Source organism: Zeugodacus cucurbitae, chromosome 3 (genome assembly GCF_028554725.1).
Source record: "Zeugodacus cucurbitae isolate PBARC_wt_2022May chromosome 3, idZeuCucr1.2, whole genome shotgun sequence".
NCBI classification, from domain to species: domain Eukaryota; kingdom Metazoa; phylum Arthropoda; class Insecta; order Diptera; family Tephritidae; genus Zeugodacus; species Zeugodacus cucurbitae.
The window spans coordinates 69,157,574-69,184,646 of record NC_071668.1 but is presented as its reverse complement, the minus strand read 5'-3'; the positions used below and the strand labels follow the sequence as shown (position 1 = coordinate 69,184,646).

Genomic DNA, 27,073 nt, shown 5'->3' with positions numbered 1-27,073 from the left:
AAGATGTCTCAATCGGAGTGTCGAAATCGTGTCACTGGAGTAGAAGTCGGGGACTCCGTGTGCAGCGATCCTCAACGGCCAGAACCATCGGTGCTACTCTGCAACCTGTCGCACACCTGTCCACCAAGGTAATTTTTTCAAAATTTTGTTGCCTTTGGCAATAAGTGGTTTTATCTTCTATGTCTGGCGGTCCAAGCCAAAGCTTGTTTACCATCGACAGTGTATGTCTTCCTTGCCACCGTTTGTGTGGGTGTTTTGCTAAAGAAGTTAAATTTTTTCTTTTCAGTTTTATTTTAAATATTTTTCCACAAAACTTAGTTTAAGAGGTTGTTCGATTAAATTTAAAGCGCCTGAAGATGCTTTAATGGTATTCAAATTATAGCTATTGCAAGATTTCAATTTCTACAAAATATACTATATTTTGGTATGACTTTAGCATTGGTGTAAATACGTATGTAATGTAATGAGTATAGATTTAATGATTTACAATATTTTAAGTACGAATATGAATACAATTATAAAAGAGAGAAAGAGTATAAATGTATTATTAATTTAGGGCATTACTAACTTGCGTTAGATACCTAATAAACACTGACCTCCATTAAAAAGAAGTGTTATCTAAAAATATTTACATTTTTAACGGCCTTCTCTGCACATTCATTCCCTTCCTGCCGTTGCTTTTGTTAAGTTTTTATGGCTTTTTTCCAAACTCTCATTGCTTAACACTCATTTCGTCCTTGACCACATCGGCGACACGCGATAATTGGTTTTTTTTTTATATCCACTTCATTTACTGCCAACGCGTCACCTCAACTCTGAAATTCACTCAGTTAAGAAAAAATGTTCAAGCACTGGCGCCTTCATGAGCAAGCGTCTCACTCACCAACAACAACACCACTGACACTTTCACTGAAGTTTTATGATCAAACTTGTTTTTCTGAGCGTAATTTTCTGTCACGTTTGAATGCAAGCTGGATATATGGACTTGGTTTGGTTGGCAGGAACAGCAACGTCATATTTGTTTCTATATACATATGTCTGTATGCATATACCTATGTATAAGTATATGGCTGCCATATCCAGACCCAAGGGCGCATATGAGTGCATTTCAGCAAAGCATAACTTCATAGAACAACAATGTAATAGACAAAAACAAAATGTGAGTCCAAATATGTGGCAACCACTTTTGAAATGTGAGAGTTCTTTATGGCCACTGGGTTAGTTGCAAATACTTCAATATTCACTCATTTATGCTATGTGTGGGTAAAATGAGAAAAAAACTGTATGCAGATTTTGATGGTGAGGTAAAAGATGGATAATAAAAGATATGTAAAGGCCGTTTACAAAATGCATTAGATGTTCAACCATCTTGAATTAGGATGAGACTAATTTTTTAAGTATAAAAATCTCTCTTATGTAGTATTTAATATCCCGACCTACTTATGGGTTGGTAGTATTTCTATTACCCACGTAAGTAACTTCGCTGTCGCACTTTATTCCTTATATTTTGTTCCTATCACCTAAACTCTTCGTATCTTCATTTTACAAGAAAAAAATATTTGTTTTAATTTCGTTTCCATTTCGCTTTAGGTGGATCACCGATGACTGGAGTCCATGTAGTCGTCTCTGTGGACCTGGCTACTGCGAGTACATGGTGGTATATGCGGAGGATAATAATGACATCAAGACAACGGTAAGCGTAAATGGAGTCATAAAATAGCTACAATGTGCCAAGAAAGAAGAAAGAAAACCAATGAACATCAATACAATTTCTGAAATAAAAGAAAACAAACAACAAAAAAGCGCGACCACAACAAGAAAAGCTAAAGGCTCCTTTACTTGGCCTTTACTCAGATTGTTGCTTTTAAACTTTCCATTTCGACCGATTTGAAGACTACCAAAAAGCGCTTGCAGCTGGAACCGCATCAAGCAGAGCGCTCAGAACGTCTATCGCACCCATTCTTCGCTATTGTGTTGTTGTTTTTGTTTTCGTTGTTGTTGTGCGATGACTTGATTTTCGTGAAATTACCGCAAGCCATCCGTAATTTCGTCAAATTAAGGTTATTATTAATTTGGATAATTTTACGCGAGTATACTACTATAAGTGAGTGTAACTTATTTTGTCTGATATTCGTTGAGCGTTCAGTAAGGCGATATTGTACATTGGGGAAAGAGGAAGTAAGGAACCTTATTAGATCTGATTCTGACTAACTCTGAATACATGCTATATGTATAACGGTATTTTATTTAACTATTTCCATTTAGGAATATCATCGCTGTTGTTGTTGTAGGCAATTTAACACACGAAACTACACGAATATTGTCAGTCTTTAGTTATAAAATCCCAAAGTTATTTTTTTTACTATATTCCTCTACATCAATTAGAACAAGCGATGTAAGTTCATACTGACAACTATAGGAGTAGCAAGTCCAAAACTGTATATCAAAACACTTTAAATATGCTAGAATTGCAACCCACTATATCCTCGCGTAAGTACAACTCTTTTAGAGAGTTCACTCGCATTCAGTACACCGCCGGTTCGCCTTCTCGTTCGACAAGTATCTTCAGACACTGAAAATGTTTATCTTATATGTTTGCAGTTGTCTTATGACGTAATTGCACTCGAGCTGTAATGCGAACCGAAAAGGCACGGAACGCAACAACAAATATTGACGTTATTTTGCTACAACGAGGTGAAGATGACCCGCTGCTTGACTCTGACGAGCTTCTAAAATGCGCTGTCTGCGTATATTAAGCTAGCAGATGCGCTACACTTGTTGAAATGCATCATTTTGCTGCCTCATATTCTCATATTCTCTAAACATACATACATACATAGACTTATTCTAAGTAGTTCTTACTCATGTCTACCGACCCTCTAATCCTTTCTACGCTGCGGCAGTGACGCGTCTCCATCTAAATGTTTGTTGAGATGAACTGCAGTTAACTGAGGGAAGGGTTTGTTGTATATTAAACTTCTGGGACAGCGCACGCAAAAGCATAACCAACTTCATTGAAAGCTACTAAATCCCGGCATGTGCGCTCGCTTAAGACTTGGTGTGCTCCAAAATACTTGTATCCACACAAGCACATTCTTATGTCAGTATGTATTTTCTTCATAAAGTAACTATGTATATGAATACATAAGTTCACTCGGTGTATTTCCTATCGCATATGCGCCTGCTGAGTGTAAAAACTCCAATGTCGCATTCTTTTCAGAACCTCATTGCGTTTACCTTGTGACGACTTAATGTTATTCCATCTGTTTGTAGACACAGGCGTAAAAAATATTTGCATACATTATATGGTTTAGGCTGTGGATATAAGTGAACCACTTTACGTGCGACGTAGTGTTGATAATTGATAAAAAGGGTTGCCATCAGTTAAGAGTTTTGTTGAAAAAGTATTCTAGTATTTCGGATTTAATATTAATTAATATATTTTTGTTGTGTATAGAGGCAGGATACTTGCAAACATTCAAAATATTATATCTCCACGAGCCTAGAAACATACCCACTATGTATATTAGTTCGAACTCTGTTCGAAGATTAGAATAAATTTTAGTGCGATATAAATTCTATTATTCTGACTACCACTTCGAATATGCATTAGCTACATTTTATACTAATAATAAATATTTGACTACTCTCCATATTTGCTTCTACAAGTCGTAATTATGTGGGTTCTAAGCCTTCGCATATGTTTAGACAGCAATGATGTGATCCCCCTTTCCACTGCATTCATTCATTTGTATATACAAGTACGAGCATATCAGTACTGCTACATAATAGTATCATTAGTCAAACTTCCTTTTCACGCTAAATTCTTACTTGCTTGGTAAACTTTTTCTGCTCATATCTTTATTTCTTTTGTTCTTTTTCGAGTGTATGAATTTGCATAAAATTTTGACTTTTTCACAGTGTCAAGCGTAGTTATACACATACTCACCATATCTATGATGTATACACACACTTTTATGCAAATTTTAATGCCAAACACGTTTAAATAATTTATAACTCCTTATCATTTTGTGTCATTTACGTTTAATCTCACTTGCGGTGATGCAAACAACAAAAACAACAACTGAACTCTCTTTATGGCATTTGAATATTTAAATGTATATGCTGTCTTCTGACGGATTCAACCACGCCACTACTGCCGCAACTTAACTACTTCGAAATGCCCAGCGGCTTGCACAATCATATGTGTTTGTATGTGTACCTTTGCTCTCCAGACATAGTGCACAACACCAAATGCGACCCACTTACGAAACCCATATCAGTACAGCAATGCTCGACGGGGGTCTCTTGTAACGTTGCATCGGTGAGTACCGAATTAAAAACATGGCATTAAGTTATTAAAAAGGCAAACAAGTATTAAAAACAAGTAAGGAAGAGCTAAGTTCGGGTGCAACCGAACATTTTACACTCTCGCAATTTATTGATGTAATTTTATAAAGATAACACAAGTCGACCCATATATTTGGTATAAAGTCCAATATAATAACGAAAATCATCATAAATAGTATATGGGGACTGAGGTAATTCCTGAACCGATTTCACTCGTTTTCACCACCAAGATACAATGTATCGAAGACTATACGCTCACTTAATTTAATATTACTTATAACTAGGTACATGGGATCTGGGAGAAGTTATGACCCGACTTTTACCATTTCAGGTACAGAGAGAAACTGTTATAAGAAAAAAATTCAGAGGGAATGAATTACATAGAAATATCTGAGGGATTTACCTATATTTTCGGTGAAAAATTACCCTTAGGCACTGAGTTCTTCATGTTCGATATCAGGGGCCTTGAAAAGTCATGGTTCGATTTTGACAATTTTTCCACAAGTGATGTTACAGCTCAAATACAGTATTTGTGTAATGTTTTATTCTGCTTTCTTCATTTGTTCCTAATGTATATATGTATTATAAAGTGAACGATCAAAAGAATTCAAAATTGAGTTATATGGGAAATAGACGTAGTTGTGAACCGATTTCGCCTATATTCCACCCGTGTCATCATGGTGTCAAGAAAGTGTTATATACCGAATATCATTGAAATCAATCGTATAGTTCTTGAGATATGGTTTTTGATCCATAAGTGGACGACGCCACGCCCATTTTCCATTTTGTAAAAAAATCTTAGTGTAGCTTTCTTCTGCCATTTCTTATGTAAAATTTGGTGTTTCTGACGTTTTTCGTTAGGGAGTTAACCCGCTTTTAGTAATTTTCATCCCAACCTTTGTATGGGAGGTGGGCGTGGTTATTATCCGATTTCTCTCATTTTTGGACTGTATAAGGAAATGGCTAAAAGAAACGACTGCAGAAAGTTTGGCTTATATAGCTTTATTGGTTTGCGAGTTATATACAAAAAACCTATTTGGGGGCGGGGTCAGGCCCACTTTTCCAAAAAAATTGCATCCAAATATGCCCCTCCTTAATGCTATCCTATGTTCCAAATTTCATTTTCATAACTTTATTTATGGCTAAGTTATGACACTGTATAGGTTTTCGGTTTCCTTCATTTTGTGGGCGTGGCAGTGGACCGAGGAGGGTACCAAGGAGTATGTGTTCCAAGTTTCATTAAGATATCTTAATTTTTACTCAAGTTATCGCTTGCACGGGCAGACGGACAGACGGACGGACAGACATCCGGATTTCAAATCTACTCGTCATCCTGATCATTTATGTATATATAACCCCATATCTAACTCTTATATTTCTTGGTGACACAAACAACAGTTATGTGCAACAGGTTGCGAGAGTATAAAAAACTCAATTAAACCACTTTCCATTTCTAGTCTGATAGATTGGGATCTAGATGAAGAGGACGACGATGATAATAATGATTCTGCGGATGAGAAAGATGTTGAGAAGGACGCTGTTGATTCCAGTAATGGGTATGTTGACTTGGTGACGTAACACGCTGAATCTGCTTAACAGTACAGTCATCGCTCGGTTAGTCATCTGCATCATGAAGAGCCAAAGCAACTGCGTGAGCGCTTTACTGGTGGCGGTGGGAATTATGGTTATCGTAGTAATTCGAATGCAGAGTCGGAGGTGCCTGCCGGCGATCCAAGGTGACTGGATGAATTATTGGTCTTGGTCTTGATCACAACCGATCCCAACCAAAGAGTAACATTATCGACACGTGTACCGCCAGACTGCACAACAACTGTTATTCTATTCTACCTCTAAACATTACCCTCAATGTTGTCACGCTTATAAAGGCTTACGTAGTTGTCACCTCCTGAATTCTGTTTGCTATTCACCTTCTAACACTTGACAAGTTTGTTTTCTTTTTGACAAGTTTAGGTATTTACAAACAGTGGACAGTAGAAGCACGTTAGGAGACTGCTATACTTGTGTTAATGTGGTGCTAAATGTGTTAAGTAAAATTATTTATATGCGTGAGGTTAGTTAGTATATTTTAGTATATTTTATTCAACACTAAATTAACTGTCTTCCTTATACTAGTTATTTCGATACATACATATATTGCGATATATGTGAATGTATTTGTATAGATATTATATCATTATATCGTCCCTTTTGTTTATGTTTCTTGCAGTATTTTAATGAACTTATGTTTTTATTCATGATGTATAAACTTACTTGTCTGTTAAACTAGTCTCTGATAACGAGGTACAGAATGTCCTTGATTTTGATTTCATTTAGTTGTCATAGTAGTTTCGGTCATACAGTTAAGAGCTTTCTCCTGAGAACGAGGTGGGGCGTCTGGATGATATAACTATTTTATAGAAATCAAATTTTCCCCGTACGAAATGGTTAGTTTTCTACAAAAAGTTGTCCCTTTTTATACAGTTACAGTGTTTCAATCATCTGTTTTTTACTTTAGTACACAAATTTCAATACTTTATGATTTTACCATTGTCGCCCGAGCCCGTGCCTCCAAACGTGCAACACACTTGATTCACTCAAAAACTGTGAAACATTTTTATTACAGCTTTAATTCAAGAGAGAATTCGAGAAGTAATGACATATAAATTATAGGTACTTTTGTGCAACACCCCAACACCACAGACAAAACTATAAATTCCAACGAAAGCATGGAGTATAATAGGGGAGCTCGTTGATGATGGCGAGAGTTATGGTATTTGCTTCATGACAGTGTGGTAAACAGGATAGTAAATTACGGTGGCAAACATTAAATGACCGCTTATGTACACAAAGGATAAGTGCCGTGAGTGGGTGAGTCAGTGAGCTAGCAAATACAATGACTGAGCACATTAAATGTGGCTCCACTAATGATCCCTAAAGAGCTTGTACTCAGCGCCAAACATTTATTTAACGGTGCATAGCTTTGACACACCAAATAAGAGTCGCATTATTATCGTGATTGGCCAAGCGCAGCTCGCTCCCACTCTTAAGCGATCAAGTACTGCCGATAAGCTTCATTATGCCACAACCAATTGGGCATTAGGTTCGGTCAAATGGACACAATAATTGAGACAAGACATGTAATTCTCTTCGTTGTTGCCTTAAATGTTATTTTGTGTTTTCATAATATATATACATATTTACTTGTATTTGAAAAGTTCCTTTGAAAATTGAGAATATTGATTAGAGTTGTGCAAAGGCTTTACCAAATAATGTTATAGTTCTGTTATGTTTTTTGTTGTTATTTCTTTGTCTTTGTTGTATGACTTAGGCAATGGAATTTGTCACCAACAGCCAATCCATTATTTCATTATTTGTTGCCAACTGCCGCCAAGCGACAAGCCACAAAACCAAACTAAATTTAACCAACAAACTGCTACTTTTTTCGTTGCCTACACGTTCACCCACATAATACTGATTACACCTATTTGCGACTGCTGTGAGATGTTGTGAGTAGACAAAAAAGAAGATTATATTTATTTGTAAGAAATTATTGGCCGTTTCGGTGACTGCTTGGGCTTTACTGTCTCTTTGTCGGCGGACTCTTTGGTGCCAACCTCACTGGCATTGGTTTTTACTCTACTAATTCAGTCCTATGCCTTCTTCTTCATCTGCTCGGTTACACTTGGCTGATTGTCTGGTTGGCAGTTTCTTTTACTACATTGCGTTTTGAAGCCAAAGCGAAGTCGTCTTCGGCTGCCTTCTGTATAGCCCCACAAACCGAATATCCTGCGCCAACGAAGCATATCATTTCGCGCGTAGTTGTAGGTCGCCTTTTAGGTGCTGAGCAACTTTGTACTGTGGGACTTACCGATTCATTAATGAAACAGAAAGAGAGTAAAGTGAATTCTCAAAATAACAGTTTTTAACGCTCATTCTGCAAAGCTTCTGTTATTATTTCAACTTTTTTTGGGTTCATTTTAAACTTATGGCAACGCCGTTCACAAATTTGTATTTAATAATTATATCAGTTTTTCTAGAAAAACAATTTGCTTGTTCAACTGTTTGAAAATTTGTTTTTAATTTGATCTATGACTAACCACAGTGCTTAATCGGCTTTGAAATCACCAACCAGCCTCCTTGCCTGCTTGAGAACTTACATATGCGGTCGTTGGAGTAGGCCAAATTCGGCGCGATAATAAACTGTTATATTATAGTCGTTGTTGTTATTATTTCACATTTTTATTATTTCAAAGATATTTGCCAGTTTATTTGCCGCTGACAGCAAGTATGGCGTAGAGCAGACTTTGTGGCGCGTCGCTGTGTCGCCACCCAACGCATTACTGTTTTCGTCGCCGTTATACAATTGTTTCAACATATTTCAGTTTCTTTTCTTTCATTTTACCTTTTATGCGAGAATTATTTTTTATTGCACAATATTTTTGGTAAGCAAAATAAATTGTTAGCGCAATTCGTTGTTAATTTTTGTGGAAATGAAATAAAATCATTCAGATTTCATTCCAAATGTACTATAACAATAGCAACAACCAGTGAGTTCACATCATTTACACTCAACACGGACGCGTTAGGCGACAAAGAAGTCTGTTTGACACTAAGAGTGATGACTGACTAAGAATGTATGGTTTCACTTGGATTTGTGTTTCAACAGTTTCGAGAAGATTAAGTTTTGCGAAATCAAATTGCCCACTTAATTTATATTAACCGAAGTTACTTAATGGCGTTAACGTCTTTTGTGCCGTCCATCAAATTGAAAAAAAATTAATTTCCATTAATTCGATAATCTATCTAACCAAAAACACACCTTTCTTCTAAATCAAAAAGTTTGATACCTTCAGGACAGGATTATTCAAGACTACACTGGAGCATTGGCCTACATATTTTTTGAGCCACCAGTAACTATTGCTGTTATACAAATACTTGTTGCTGTTGAACGAATGAAATGACCTGAAGTTCTGAAGTACAAAAGTACAAATTTGTTTTGATAGTGAGAAGTGTAGCTAAAACTCAGACAAATGTGTGTAAATACAATAAGAACAGCAGTACTCTGTTGCCTTGAAAATAGCATAGAGGATTCACATTCACACACATACATTGACCAACAAACGTATTTCCTGCAAATATAAACAAGAGTGAGTTTGAGTTTGAACCTTTTAACAAAATCCACAAGTGTGTTCGTTTCACATCCTTTTCAGCAGCTGCATAAAAATATAAAAATATGCACTTGTAGGATTTCTTATATTTTCTCATATTTATTTAGGACAACGTATACCTACAGTTATATTATAGATATATTATATTGTGTATGTCGGTCTTCCTAATTCCATATTTGCTGTCTTACCTTATTACCTTTGCTCTCAATCGCTATATAAGGCGCTCAAGACGTTGACTGCAATCACATATTGTTTAGATATTTTCAATCGCTTTGTCGCTTTCTGTCATCTGTATACACCCTACAAGATCAGCACAGATGTTCTCGTTTTGTTATCCTTGCTTAGGAACCTGCGGGTGAATGAAAGTAGAGTAGAGCATGTTGGATACTTAAGTTTGAAGTGTAGGATAGGCAGGATAGAGATTTTTAATAAATAAATGGAAAGGAAAAACACCGGAATGAATTTTGAATATTATAGAAATGCTGGACGGGCGAATTTGAGCGGTGAAGTTGAAATAACTAAGTGCTACTCTCACGGTTCTTAAATCTTGGGAATACACTTTTGCATTCTTGCATGATTTTTTTATAATATAAGTGTACGAAAAATGTTATGTAGTCAAACAGTATAATTCGATTCTCACAAACAAATCCCAACCGAGAAATAATTTCTTATCTACTTATTTGAGGTCTATAATTGTTAGATCTTGACGCTAGTTCCATGATATCCTTGAATAATCATGACTAAATGGTATATTAGAAAACATAATAGAATGCGTGAATGAAATCGCAACATTTATTGCTTAAATCACGGATTTCAGCGCCTAGAGTAAACCTTAAAGTAAAAACTTTCTTAATAATATTTACTTAAGGACATATGTATATTTAATTACTTGTATCTTATCTGTTTCCAGCTCTTAAATAATTCGTCGCAAGCAGCAAGGCGCTCGTGAAAGAAATTGACGTTCAAAAAATTATCGATAGAACGAGGTAAGTCAATGGACATACTGAGTTTTTTTTTTCATATTAACACAAATATATAAAAGTGTGGATACTCCAAAATTGGAAGCACACGACAAATAACTTCACTTTCGAACTGAAAAGGAATGAAAATACATTCCGAGCTGGACAAGGAAATGTCCGGTGTAGCTTTATTGTTGCGTGAGTGTTTATGTATCTCCAAACCGACATTTATATCAACATGTATTTCTGTATATATTTTTAACAAAACAGCTGAGGAGTGCTTACGTGGCTGCTTCGAATCATTTGCGATGCCACGAAAGGCACATACCACGCTGAAGAGAGTTGCAATGTAACTATGATTGCTTGCAATCCTACATCCAAACACAACAACAGCAACAATGTTTATCTACTTTACGTAATTTGATAGTTTTCCACTCTTTTCATATGCTATTCCACAACTGAAGCGCTCACATGGCTGGATCCTGGATTGCTTTTATAATCAGATTTTGTCAACACAGTTATTCTAGCACTTGTATGTGCAGCATGCCATCAAGGGAGCGTACATCCATTTTTTGTGAACGGCGAGAACAAACGAATGCGCATCTCTCCTCGATTGCAATGACAACAAGAATTATACGCGTTCATATATGAAATTGTCAATATTACTTTATTTTGGTTTTTATTGTATCTTGTCTCGAGGAAATCGCAATTTGTTTGCTCAATTCCTTATTGCTTATGGTTTCTCTTTTGTGACTTTTTTGTTTTTCCCTTCTCATTTGAAATGCATTAAATTTTTCGTGGCACTTATTATCGTCCGTACCATAAGAAAGGACGAAACAAATTCCAGCAAATTTGTGTTTTCCATCTTTTTACTCACACTAATTGCATATCTTGTTCTGCTTTTGATCTATCCCGCTGTCATTCGGCGCTCTCACCACTTTTGACGTATGCCTTTCAACTCTCCTTTCAGTGTCGGCAGTCGTGCCAATGTTTTACTAGCAATGACGTACTTCCACTCACTACTCAGAAATTTACGGGTGAGCTGATCCAACGTGTAGAGGTCAAAGTGTAAAATTCCCACACAGAAGTAGTAAAACAATGAAAAGAAAACGGCAAGCAGTTTCTCTTTCTTTTTTTATTTCTGCCTGACAGTTTAGCCGTCAGCGTAGACGAGTAAACACCGAACAAACCGAATGTCAGCGAGCTTGGTTGTTGTTTTCTGGTCACTCTTTTCCTAGTGACTTCTTCTTCTTCTGGTAAATTTACCTCGTTGTTGTGATGATTTCTTTGTTGTTTATTTAATTGTTGATGGTTTGTTTGTCAACTGGTTCGTTCACTTGTTCATTCGTTCGTTCGCTTGTGTTATTTCCATCACTCATTTAATAGATTCATTCACCGTTTTTGTTATTGTTGTTGAAAATCATTGCCTTGCATTTTGTATAGATAGCATCATCATTCTGCAATTCACCGTTGTTTTGTTTTCCTCTTTTCAATTCCAATTTAGTTTCAAACTATTTTGCTGGTTTTGTTACCTTTCGTTTGGCACGTGGTTGTTTGATTAATTTCTAGCATGCGATAAATGCTTTTGTTGTGTTTGTTTCATCGGTTCTTTCTTCCATCAATTATTTATGGAATTCCAAATACATTTCAGACAAACTTTTTGAAAGATTAATATCAGTTCAGAATTTTCACAATTTGTGTTGAAAATTTCATTGAAATAAATTCATTTCAATCAGCATCGTATTGCTGAAACAACATGTCATCTTCATCCATTCATCCATTCAATTCGGTTCCAAGAATAATATTTTCAACAAAAAGTGCCTTGGGGACGTGAGATCAGAAAGTAAATATGTCGCGATCTTTCAATTAAACATTTTTCTTGATAAACTCTTTATTGTTCACAAATCTGTTTCCTTCGTACTGCTTCTTCATAATTACAAGTAAGATCTGACCAAACATTTGCTTTTAACTTCTATTTATTTGACTGGAACAGAGAGTATCAGAAAGCCATTAATGTTGTACACTGCATATGAATAATAAAATCTCGATGGCAATATGTATTGATAATTCACATGGGTAACCATTGAATCTCATATGTATGTATTTACCAACTACGGAATGAATGTGAAAATCTACAACAGGCAACATTCTCTTAAGTACTTGGCATCGCAGAAAGCGTGTAATAAATGCAAAAATGTAATAAAATTGTCGCCGACACAGAAAAAGGCAATAGCAACTGAAACAGAAAGCAACAAGAGCAGAGTGCACTAAAAACCGAAATGAAGTGCAGCTTAAAACCACTCGAAACATGAAAGAAAGGCAGACGCCGGCATCAGTCAACGCCGCTAAAAGGAGAAAACATTGAAAATATTCATAAACGCTTGCGATTGCGACTGCATTCCACATTGAGGGGATGAAATTAATGAAAAACGAAATTAATATAAAGGTAGAATGACAACAGCAATAAAATACTGAACGTTAAGTAATTGTGAGGAAAGCAAAATCTAAAAACAAAGAGAGCACTCATAAACTGTTATGGCGACGAAAATTCGCAACAAATGCACACATTCACACAGTTATATACAGAAATATATAAAAGTAAGAAACAATGTAAACTATTGCCAACCAAATATCTCAAGTTGTTTCAAGCGCGTCTAAAGCAACACTTACTTTGAGTGTACTGCTATTACAAAAACAGTAACAACAATAACATTGCCTCTTCTAAGAAATACTCGTACCTGACTTGGTTCAAGTGTAAAAGTTGCTGCACTTCTAGGTGGCGAAGTGAAGCTCGTGAAATTGACACGACAGCAAAAACTATTATTGAAACCATAGCAGAAAACTTTAACGTAACGCTGGACGGCAGGAGGTAGGTAAGGTTTCGGCGCTACAATAATGAAATTCAATAAAATTTAGTTAAAAATTGTTGATTTATGCGGAACAAATATCGCGAAATTTTAAATAATTTATTGTTATGATTGAGGTGTCGATTAAAAGAAAAAAATTCTGTTGTTTCTAGAAACTATTCACATTTCCACAAAGCTTTTTTATATCTCATGTTAATATTCATTTAATTTTCTATAGTTCCTAAACTATTATTTTTTCGTAAAAAAATCCACTCCCTACTTATTTCTCATTACAACACCCCCTAGAACTGCAGCGGTCAAATTTCTTTAATTCAATTTTCTGGTCAATTACGCTGTACAATTTTTTCTAGAAGAAAAAATAAAACAAAAAATATGCATATAAAATTGCACAGACTCCCCACTGCATACAAAAAATACTTTTGTAGTGCATATCACAGCCGTTTACCATTACAATATTAAAATGGCAAAGAGAGAAATTCAAATGAAAATTAAACTGAAAATATGAGAAATGTGCAAATAACAACAAAAAAATTTTAAAACAAAATCTAGGCAGAATAGTTGAAAATGACCACAGGCGCAGGTCGCCTCCCAAATCACCGATGCTGCAGCAATGCAAATATGCAGTGCAGCTAGTAGGGTAGTTGGTAGGGTTGCCAACTGGAGAGGAGAGGGTGACCACCCCGCGCTGACATATTCGCACGGCACAACAATAACAACGAGCGATGTAAAAACCAGTAACAACAAAATTCTCAGGGAATGGAGAGATGCTAAAAGCACAGAATGCAAATATAAAATAGTCAATTAAGGGTAAAAATGTGAAAATAATATTTCTCATGACTAGAGCATTTAGGTAGGTAGCGCTAGATGAGCCATTTTGTTACACTATTGTAAAACCTTAGTAATTACTGCTATTGCGTTTCATCTCGGCGTTCGAAACATTTTGTGCTCTCTATGAAACTACTTATTTCTGTTATTCTTTTTGAGGCCAGCCAACCAAGATTGGGTGCCTGTTAACTTCCAAGAGTCCTATGTCTGATTAGAGCTAGGGCTGGGAATTCGCAGAGATATTGGAAAACCGTTTCCATTTTGTCCTCTAGTTTGCAGGAGCGACATATGTGGTTATGGGGCAAACCCATTTTCTGCGCATGTTCTCCAAATGGCCAGTGTCCTGTTATTGTTGTTGTAAATCTGTATATATTTTTCCTAGATTTATCTAATAAATCCTTCGTTTTTATCTTATTATAATCGGGCCATACATGTTTTGTTATTTTACATTTGTTATTTGCTTTGCATCTGTTTAGGACTATTTGTTAGTAATGTATGGTATTTGTTCTGCCTCGGATTCATCTAGAGAGGCTCCTGTTTTTGCGTATATGTATGTATATTTTTTCTAATGGGTTTTCTGTTTTGATGATGATAAGGTTAATGAAAACAAAACTGCCTAAAATTTATATTTTGGGATCTATTGTGTATATTAACTATAAAAGTTAAAATTTGATAAGTCGTATATATTAAACACGCCATGTGAAATATATATAATTATTACAAAATTTTAATTGAAAATCTATTACATTAACAGCGTAAATCGGAAATTATTGACATTTATAGTATATAACCATTGATACTGAATTAATAAATACTATTACTCTTAAAAATATCATTCATAGTTAACCAATTGAAGAATACTTAAAAACAGTTTTATCGAAAAATAGCGAGGGATAACGGATTTAGCGTCGATCTCTGCAGGCACCTCGAAAAAAGGTGTTTGTGCGGTGACCAGCCTACAGCATCACTGGATCATCGGAAACCAAAAAATCAAAATGCTTTCTTTAGTTTATTAGTTTATCTTTCAATTGACGTCGAGTTTTTTTTTAATCTTTAAATTTTTCAATTTTCGATACCATTTTCAAGCCAAAATGACGATTTTAGACGAAAAAATCGACCTATTTGTTATTGTAAAATTGTTAGTAATTAAAATTTTTGGAAAAACTCGACGTCATTCGAGAGCTACATATATGTAGAATATTTGTTAAAAATTTCAAAATGATCGATGTAGTTTTTTCTGTAGGCTATTCACCGACTTTAAAAATGACATATTTGGGAAAATCGATTCAAAGTTTTGTACACTCAGCGCAGGTAGCTGGAGGTACCGTTATTCAACCTGCTGTAACTTCGTTAGTTTTTCTCCGAATGACTTAAAATTTTAACATAATATTCTTGAGATGTTGATGGTTCAGGAAAAAAATAAAAAAAATAATGAAAAAAAAGTTGTCAAACCTTACCCCTCCTCCCTTAATTATTAAATCAAAGCATTAAATCAAACAAATTAGCTTCCTCACCTTAAATACATTCCTTATTGCTCCTTCTTTAAATCTGCAATTTGAAAATATTTTTTCTACCATATAAATACACATATTCTGCACGATTAAATTTTTATTAAAGTTATAGGATTATTAAATTTTATTAACTTAACTGCATTTAAAGTGAATAAAGCTGAAATAAAATATTTATGCTGAAACTTGGAGCTTTTGCTTGAATAGCTTTTAGCTAAATAGTCAAGTGAGCATGTGGGTTTAAGAATTCAAATGTACAAGTATAGCATACACACGTATTATACAGAAATACACATTGCTTTCGCTACTTTTTCTGAAGCCAAGTTTCTGCGAAAAGAGTTCAAGTGAGCGCATCGATTTAGAAAAGTTTCTTCTGAGCTGCAGAAAATGTTGAAGTTTAGAGAAATTTTAGCAAATGGACTATTTCAAATAGTTGATTGATAACGGAGTTAGTGAGTAGCGGCAGCACTTGGCTGCACAAAGAAAAACTTTGCAGAGAAAAGTCAAAGTGAAGTAAGTGAATTTGCTGGCATAAATTAAATACAGTGAAAAGTGTTGTAGATGTACACCTATGTATACTTGTAATATAGTGAACCCACGGCGTATGAGTAACATACTATGTGTGCTTCGCTGCTTATTTATGTGTCAATGTACATGTACATTTGCATGAATTCGCTACATATATATTAGAGCATGTGTACACAATATCATCGTGCTGTTCATTTTCCATTCTTATATTTATTTAAATTTTCTGTTTGGTGCTTTCTTTGTTGCTTCGTCAATCTCTAGCACTTGAAACTCAATTTCGTAATTGCACAGCAATAACTTTAAATTTTTGTCCAAATATTTTCACAACATAAGCTTGAATAAATAAATACACAGAATGGTGTGCTGTGATTACTGAAAAATATTTCCATACATAGCACTGATTGCGTGGGTGGAGAAATTTATATTTATATTATTGTTGCAATATTGGAAATAACAGCGTTCAAAAAAAGTTTGTGCTCAATTCAGAAAAGAGTGGTTGCTGTATATTTTAGTTAATGTTAGTAGCAAACTACGGAAATAATAATTAAGTTAAATTATATTACCCCTGAGACCCTACTATTGCCACATTCGCACTCGAAATATGTCACACGAAAAAATCCGAATAATAAAATACAATTTAAAAAATGGGTTGATACAAATATTTAATGCATTTATGCAAAACTACAAATTTCGTGCTGAAAATTTTTCAGTAAAAAAGAGAAAATAGTTGAGTGAGCCAGCCACATAAAGACGAAAAAAAGAACAGAAAGATGTAAAAATAAAAAACGATTTAATTTTTAAGTAGATAAATGTATGTGAATATGCTTTCCACTATACAATACATATCAGCGTTGGCATGCTGCCACTTAATTCCATCCACTAACAAACAACCAAAAATATATGTGTGTTTGTATGTAACTGAGTGAGTGATGTTATGTGCACTATTTAAATTTTCATGAATGAAGTTGGAGCTTATTCCTTATTTTATGAATGCTATGCGAATGTGTCCCAGGGGACAATTTTTGTAGCAATTCGGGGCAATTGTGCTATTACAATTTGAGTTCTTAAACTGTTTATATTTATTTTTACTATTTCTGATTGAGCTTTTCGCACGCTTACTCCCACGCATTTACATAAATGTGTATGAGAGTGTTGTTGTTTTTGAGCCATGGCACCATTTACTGCCACAAACACAATTTGACTTTGGGCGCTGACATTTTTCCTTGCTCAATACTACTTTACTTATGCAGTTCACATATATAATTACATATATATACATATATGTACATGGATAATACTTGCACATACAATTAAGTAAACAAAAAATTCACTAAGTACCTATGCAAATTAAAAACGGCTTTAACCGCATTTCACACATATTGTTGCTGATATTGTCATTGTCACAATCGGTTTGCCACCCGCAAACAACGTCACCAACGGTTACAATGCATTTGTGTAAGTAAGCGAGCATATAAATGTATATACACTGAACACTATATGAGTGTATGTGTGCTTCAACGTGTTGTTTGCGGTTATATTGGTCGCACTTTATCGAAACCCACATTATATAGAGCGACGAAAATGGAGAGAAAAAACGGAAATAGATTAACTCTTTCAACGCTATTGACAATGAATAATTATTTTGTACAATTTGCAATACAGTTAGCGAAAATACGCGATATGCATATGTCACATGCATTTAACGGGATTTTTACGGTATGTTTATGCGAATGCTTGCTCTTATTTGAGCGCATTCAATGGAATAAATGCACTTAATTTAAATAAATATTTTATGAACATTTTGAAAATGCTATCTGTTAATTGAACTAATACGAATGTATGTGTATTTGACGAGGCAATCTAATATAATAAATTCACTCATACAAGCTTAAAGATATTTTTGAATAAAATATTCCATATTTTGTTTTACGTTATATATTTTAATGATAGTGAATCTGTATAATTTTTAGAGTTTATTCCTATTTTATATGCAAAATCAATGGGACTCAAGCACACAGCTTTTTAAAAAATAACATTTCTTCGGCAGTTTTAAATGCAATTTCGTATATATTGAAATTTAAATTTTAATATTCTTAAAATATTTTATCGATTAAACACACAAAACGGTGCATTGAGCAAAAAGTTTATTTATATTTTATTTTATTAATTAACATTTTTACAATTTTGAATTTTATTTCGAGCTTTTAAATTTATTACCACGACAAAATGTCATGCCATAGAGACTAAAGGTGTATGAAATGCCTCAACTGAAGCTAAATAATTTATGGTTTAAGTTAATTCAATGATTATGTATTGTTTTAAGAGTAATAAAATTTAATTAATTAGGGCACATTTCATTGGTAGAGCGAATCTATGGGTCAATAAAATAACACGATTATAAGACTCTCATATATTCCAATAATTGATATACGTAATTTTCATGCCAAGCAGCATACATAAAACTACATATTCAAATCTCTCTACAGCGACCACAACTACTGCCAACCCATTTATACCCATTTATCAATTGAATTGAATTCTGCAGACAAGACAAACAATAAATAAATGAAGTGATAAATTCTATACTAAAGCTAATAAAAATTGATAATTGCATTTGTAATTACATACAATCGCATATGTATATACTGGTTTATATCTTCATAGAAATGTACATATACATATATCTGTTCACTAGCACACTCCGATCACTTCATTAGCCCAAAGAATAAAATAAACAGCAGAAATATAATTCACGCATTATTAGCATACCAATTGTTTCTGCTAAAGCTCAACTTACTTAGAGCGCACAGAATTTCAATATTTGTTCTATTCTATGGAAACGCATCTCTACATTTCACTAACTCTATTGTCTAAGTTTACATTTGTATGTGTGCATGTCTGTACGATTGTGCTTTAGCCTTAATTGACTATCTGTAGAAACGGATAACATTGTTAGCAACACATAACTGCTTTTGTAAATTCGGTCAGTTCAATTGCAGCGTTCCTCATGAGCATAAGTCATACAAATACCAAATCAATTACATACACACACATTCTCATAAATGTATGACTATGTTAATATCTAGCTCGTTATGCACGAAAATAAGCTCTCATATTACTTAGCCATAATTAAGTCACTTTCGAATTTCATTACACATGCTTTCATACTCCCATGCGTATATATACGTTCTAACAATCGTTGGTCATATACATTTACATATGTACGCCTATAGCTATTTCTAAAGTTATTACCAGTTAAATTGTTTATTGCATTATTCAAAATGCATTTGCAAAATAGTTGCACTTGATTGATTTAATGTTAGATTAAGTTTGCCAATTGTGGAATTGTTTTGTTATGTATTTATTTATATTTCTACTTATGCAGTCAATACTGGAGTAACGGCATGTTATTAGAGCGATAAAATATGCATTGTGTAATAAATGCAAAAATTGTTTTAATTTATGATTTTTAATATATGAATATATAAAAAAAAAAAATTCTATAAACATATGTAATAAAGAACAATTCTAGCCGAGTTAGATATGTTTCTTATAGAAATATTATACATAACTGCATTTTATTAGAGTAAGAATGCTTTAAAAAATATATATTTACATTTAGAAAATTAATTGCAATTTCAATAAACACGATTTTCCAAAAAAAAAGAAATTAAAACAAATAGTCGCCTGCTTTGGTTCGCTACTTCCCTGTTCTCCTATCATAGTGCTTTAATCGCATTAAAAAGATTTAATCGATTATGTCAGTCTGTTTCATAAATTATACCAATTGTGTGTTCGACTGGCCACATTCCTTCTGAAGTGGATATTTCATGTCTATTAATTTAATTTCTTAGATAATATTTAAATAAAAATTCCATAGCAGCCCTTAAATGTAATTTTTAAACACAATTACCTTTCGAAATATTTATGTATATATTTTCAGTTTGAAAGTAACAGAAAACAAGTAAGGAAGGGCTAAGTTCGGCTGTAACCGAACATTTTATACTCTCGCAATTTATTTATTTAACTTAATTAATACTATATAATACACAATTTGACCCACATATTCGTCATATATATTGTATAAAGTCCATTGAAAGTTGGAAACCATAATTTTAGGTTAGAAGCACCGAAGTCCTCATGTTCGATATATGGGGCCTTGAAAACCTATGGTCCGATTTTGGCGATTTTTAGAATGGGGCTGCCACACTTTAAACGTAGTATTTGTGCAAAGTTCTGTAACGATATCTTCACTAGTGCTTACATTATATATTGTAAAGTAACCGATTCAGATCGTCTTCAAAGTTCTGGTATATAGGAAGTAGGCGTGGTTGTTAAGCGATTTGGCCAATTTTCAAAACATATTATTGGGAGGTAAGGAAACTATTACAAACCAAGTTTCATTGAAATCGGTCGAGTAGTTCCTGAGATATGGTTTTTGACCCATAAGTGGGCGACGCCACGCCCATTTTCCATTTTGTAAATCTGAGTGTAGCTTTCATCTGCCATTTCTTATGTGAAATTTAGTGTTTCTGACGTTTTTCGTTTGTGAGTTAACCCACTTTTAGTAATTTTCAACCTAACTTTTGTATGGGAGATGGGCGTGGTTATTATCCGATTTCTTTCATTTTTGGACTGTATTAGAAAGTGGCTAAAAAAACGACTGCTTCCTTGGCACCATAAGAAGGTTAAGTTCGAAAATGGGCGGAATCGGACCACTGCCACACCCACAAAATGGCGAAAACCGAAAACACTTAAAAAACCATAACTAAGCTATAAATAAAGCTATGGAAATAAAATTTGGTATGAAGGATCGCACTAGGAAGGGGCATATGTGGATGTAATTTTTTTGAGGAAGTGGGCGTGGCCCCGTCCCCTACTAAGTTTTTTGTACATACCTCGCAAACTACTACAGCTATATCAAGGAAACTTTCTGGAGTCATTTACTTTAGGTACTACCTTATACAGTTCAAAAATGGAGAAAATCGCATTATAACCACGCCTACCTCCCATACAAAGGTTAGGTTGAAAATGACTAAAAGTGGGTTAACTCACTAACGAGAAACGTCAGCAACACCAAATTTTACATAAGAAATGGCAGAAGGAAGCTGCACTGAGATTTTTTTCCAAAATGAAAAATGGGCGTGGCGTCTCCCACTTATGGGTCAAACACCATATCTCAAGAACTACTCGACAGATTTCAATGAAATTCGGTATATAATATTTTCTTGACACCCTGATGACACTGGTGGAATATGGGCGAAATCGGTACACAACTACGCCTATTTCCCATATAACTCAATTTTGAATTTCATCTGATTCCTTCACTTTATAAGATATACATAAGGAACCAATGAGGATAGCGAAATAAAACTTTACACAAATACTGTATTTGAGCTGTGACATCACTTGTGGAAAAATTGTCAAAATCGGACCATGACTTTTCAAGGCCCCTGATATCAAACATGAAGAACTCAGTGCCTAAGGGTAATTTTTCACCGAAAATATCGGCAAATCTCTAAATAAATTACGAGAGTATAAAATGTTCGGTTGCACTCGAACTTGGCCTTTCCTTACTTGTTTTAAGTCAATACATTCACACTTTATCTCTATGCAATTGTATGTAAAACCTTAGTCCGATTGTTGGCCAAAAACCACTCAAGCATTCAATATGCTACACAACAGGAAACGGAAGTGAACATCAAAGCCACTTGGCATGTCTATAAACATTCCGCGTTAATTGCAGTTTAACACACAAACATATATATATATATATATAAATTTGGATGGTATGCGCCTGAATGTATGCAATCGACTACTACATCATATAGCGGTAGGTGAATATGAGAAAGTGTGGTTTTTATATGTGTGTGTGCAGCAGTTGTGTATGTGGGCACGTCGCTATCTGCCATGCGACCGCCACAAATTTATTAATATTTTTCATTCACAGTAATTGGCGGCTGCAGCATGCAACGAGCCATGCAAATGAATGTGACTCGTTCGAATGCATGCAAGTGGCTGCGCTGCACTGGTCACCGTGGTAACTATGTATACTGCTAAGTTATTACATGAATATGTATACTTCACTGAATACCACTTCGACAACATTTTGCACACTCGAAAAGCCACGACAAATCCCCGTTGCCTTTGACTGCAGATATTTTCGTTTTTGTTGTCACTGCTGTGGCGACATCAGCGACGTCAATATGCGCACGACCGCAAGTCAAATCAATTATTTTATTAACTTCCAAATGCACAGCAGCAGAAGAAGAAATTGCACAGCATCGAAAGCGGCCCTTCCCTGAAAGTGCTGGCGAATGTTAGTCAACTTGGATGAGTTGGATGTCTGCTGCAGTACTGGCTCACTGGGAAGCTCGCTGCAAATATGTCAAAGTAAGGCATACCCAAACGAAGTTGATTGAATGACAAAGCGTAAAGGAATGCAAAATCCTTGGAAAGTGTATGCGTGTTGTTGTTGTAACGAGTGAAGAGTACAAATGACTTTTTTAAGCTTTCCTCTGGTGGAGGTGGTAATAAATGTTACTCAAACGAGCATCCATTCATATTTGAATATATATGTACATGTATTTTTTATTGCTGTAAAGAAAACTTTTATTTATATACCTCCCAATTAACACTTAATTTCTTACAACTTAAACTTATTGTTAAATTGTTTTGAAAAAGTGTCTGTAATTAACAAACGTTTTACTTCGTTAATTCATTATATTTGAAAATTAATTTTCGTTTGGCTACTTTGCTGGTGTGATAATTAGTGCATAAATATTTAATTGGTGTAAAAGTTATATATAGTAAAGTGGCTAAAAAATTCTTTGATAAATTGAAATATAAATTTTTATAAATTTTTATAAATTTTTATAAATTTTTTTACATGGATGTAAATGCATACGTATTGCCTTGACATAAATATACATACATATGCTGGTAATAGCATTTTTTAAATTAATATTCCAATATTTTCATGTCATTCTAAAAGGATATGAAAAAATAGAACCAAAAAACTTAATAGCAAACATGTTATCCAAAAGTGAGTTTTATTTTGAGCAAAAAATATAAAAATCAAATATAATAATTATTTATGATTTTTATTTTTTTTTTTGCTCAAAAATAATGATTATTTATGATTTTTATTTTTTTTTGCTCAAAAATGATGATTATTTATGATTTTTTACAAATTACTCAAAATTAATCATTAACTGTGAAGAAAATCATAAAAATCTGTATTTAAAAAATCATTGTGGAAATGGATAGATCGTCCAAAAAGGATTACAATGACGTTATCCTTTTGTTTGTGTGGCGATTCTAAGTGATTGATTTTTTTACTTAAAAATCGGAACGATAATCATTATTTACGGTCCCTGCTTAAAAATGTATCTATTTGTAATTTAAATGTCATAACTGACAAATTAGGTATAATCTACATTAATTCAAACATAAATATTCCATCTGAACTGTTAAATGCTAAATCCACTGTGGAAATTCTTGCACATGCCATATACATATAAAAGTGCAAAATTGTCAAATGGCAAATGTAAAGCAGTACGAAATGCCAATTTCATAAATGCAAATCAACACACACTTACATACATATAGAAAAGCGCGTGTCCTCATGTTCTACCAACTTACTGTGTGGAGAACGTCATAGAAATGTGAGCGATTTAGCTAGAGCTAAGTATACAGTGTGGCAGTCGGCGTTGCTTCTACTTATCTAACGGCTTTCAAATGAGACATTTAGCAAGTGAAGCGCGCCGACGAACGTAAAATGACTATAACAATAGAAACAGCGTTGTCGATGGCGGCAACTAAAGTCGCTTCATCATCATCGCCAACTCGACTGGTTACGTTGCGTTTGGGATGTACTGGCATACATGCTGATGCAGAAATTAAATTTCGTATATATGTGGTATAAGCAGATTATCGTGGATAGTCATTTGTATTAGCAGACAAATGCTAATCAATTTTGCATAACTCGCCAGAGTTACACAATTAAATTTTCAACATTAATTAATTTATACGCATTTTCGACAAGGATTAAAGTTAGTGTGTAATATGTTAGTAGATTATATTTTTAAATCAATTCGCTTATTGGCAGTAAACTATTCAGATCAACTTCAAAACCAGATAAATATTTCTGACATGAAATAATACTTCTCATAAAAGTCATCGGTATATTAAGGGAGGCAAACAATTGCGCCAATCTGACTATAAAATGAATATATCAATCTATATAATCTCTTTTCCTATTATATACTAAGGATCAACGTTTTCATATAGTAACAGCATGCAGGCATTAATGCTCATTTCCATGCAATCATCTATAGCACTTATGTAGTTGTTAACTCAAAATACAGTATGCGCTGGGACCCACTTGTCGAAAAATTCCCAAGTGATTGCTCATTTTCATTACACAATTGCAGTTAATTTTCACAGCAGCCGCAGTTGGCTGGCAACTGCATCAATAATTAGGTATTTAGTCTCCATGTGAGCAATGCTTACGAGTATATGTATACTGATGAATGTTTCATATGCATATATTTGAATATACTCGTACGGGGCATACAATATGAGCCAATATTGACAATGTTTGACACATTTCACACTGGTGGTTGTGCTGCCGGTGTGAATAAGTTAAAGCACCTACCATAGTAGTTGAAATTTGAAAAAGAGACTGTTTGTCTGCTGCAACTATACCAATTCCATGTTATCCAGCGTGAGTTCGATAAATGCATAATTGCTTCATAATATAACTGCAGCAAAGTGGCAACTGCAACGAGTTTGTGCAATTTACGTGAATTTGCCGACATTCGTAGTCATGTTGGTCCTTTTCGCATTTTAATTCCGACATTCGCTGAACCTATTGTTACGCCTCGTACTCATGGGAAATCAGAGAGTCTTGTACTGGTAGTGCCATTGTATTGTCTCGACGTAGAAATTTTAAATGAAATGGGATATATACATACATATTTAATATGCATGTACTATATAGACGTAAGCTCGCTGGTTTTGGTGAGTTGTTGGGTTTGGTAAATAGTTGTATATTATTGTAAGATGTAAGAACTTCACTCATCACTACTGAGGTATTAAATTTTTGGGAAGCTTTTGAAATGTAAAATTGGTAATTTTCCTGAATAATTGTTTAATATTCTCGTATCATCCGGTATCAATATCATCAAGAATTTATTTACGAATATTCAGAACCTTATATGATCTACTAAACTTCAATTGAGGTTGGACTATAATAACATTTGATGTATTTATTCGATATTGTAAAATTCTGTTAAGGCTATGTTCTTTTAGCAAGATTCGGAAGCCCGTCGCACAAATAAATTAATATGACTACAGTAGTTCCGGACTAAGAAGAATATAAAAAATGTATCTCAAGAGGTTTTCTCCGGATACTTACATTATTAGAGTTATGCCAAATAAGTCTTCCTTATGTTTTATGTTTATTCCTTTGTAAGTTTGAACAGGACGAGCTATTGCGACATTAAAGATCTACTGACCCTAACAACATCAGATGCATTTGCCTCATCATCGCTTACAGCTGTAGAAGACACGAATGATGGCAGCAACAGCAACACTGACGGGAAATGAGTGGCACCAACCAGAAGCAACAGACCATATAAGTGACATCACATCTACAACAAAAACGTATTCAACTATTGGCACAGCCGTTGGCGCAACACCCGAGGATGTGGTGACTACATTTACCGCACGCCAGATGGCAGAAGCATGGAGAGCGGGAGTCAGCTACTGCGGCCACGAGCATACACGTCATGTATGAATGGCGCATCTGCGGTTGGTCGGATTGTTCGGAGAGGAGCGGCAATGGTGCTGGTGTTCGTGTACTCTTAACACTTCGACAAAAAGTGAGAAAGTTGCCACCTGTTTTAAAATATTAAAAGACTTAATAAGTTAAAAAATAATAATAAATAGTGTATGGAGGAAGGGTTGGCACCTGTTTACATATTATTCGTTTTATAGAAATTAATAAAATTTTCAAATAAGATGATCCAAGGAACATATTTTTAGAGATGTCAACAGCGCAAATTTTTCTTGAATTAATTTTACTAATTGTATTATCTATTGGAACATCGAAATTAAGTAATCTATTCAAAATCTAATATATAATTTGATTTTAATATACATGAAACTATTGCTGAAATTTTCTCTCCATCGCCTATACGTTAGAGATGCTCTATTTTCAATATTAGTCTCTCAATCAAGATTGTGAGTTATTTTAGCTGTAGGACAATTTGTTTGTGAGATATAGAATAGATACTTTGATAGATATTGAATTTGAATCCTTTCGAAAATAAAATTTTTGAAAAGGTAATTAACCCACGACCAGAAGAGACGAAATCAGCCAAAAATCCACAAATTTAACATTGCCGTAAGAGGAAGTGGACAAAGGTAGCTCGAGAGATTCATATTTGTTCCCCGCGCTGTTTTCTGGTACAAAATACTCAAAATAGTACTCATTATGACTATATATTGTATATAACACCTTTAAATCCATTTTATTGTAAGAAATTATTATCAAATTATTTTTCTTTCGCCTTACAGAGTTTATCGAAATGAAGATTGGCATGAAGAGCTGATTGGTGTTTCATTCTTCATCATGGATCGGAGATGCACATCTGCGGGTGCTAAGATTATACAGTACAAAATATAGTGTTCAGCCAGAGAATAACCAAGCAAACTATGAACCGTTATATCAGCACCTGAAATCACTTTCGTCTTTCGCGAAATAAAAAATTCTTGTCAACATCTATATCTATATAAATAATAGAAATCACAATTGTTAGAGTATAAGTTAATTTAGAAAATATATTATTTTCATAAAAAAG

The 27,073-nt window shown here is 34.3% G+C and overlaps 1 protein-coding gene across 1 annotated transcript; it reads left to right on the top strand.

Moving 5' to 3' along the window:
- Positions 1-27,033, top strand: LOC105219980 (ADAMTS-like protein 2). Its single transcript, XM_054227669.1, has 4 exons — positions 1-128; positions 1,591-1,693; positions 10,429-10,504; positions 26,790-27,033. Exons 1-3 carry the CDS (start codon positions 4-6, stop codon positions 10,465-10,467), a joined length of 267 nt encoding a protein of 88 aa, XP_054083644.1. The 5' UTR covers positions 1-3; the 3' UTR covers positions 10,468-10,504; positions 26,790-27,033.
- Positions 27,034-27,073: the final 40 nt, after the last annotated feature.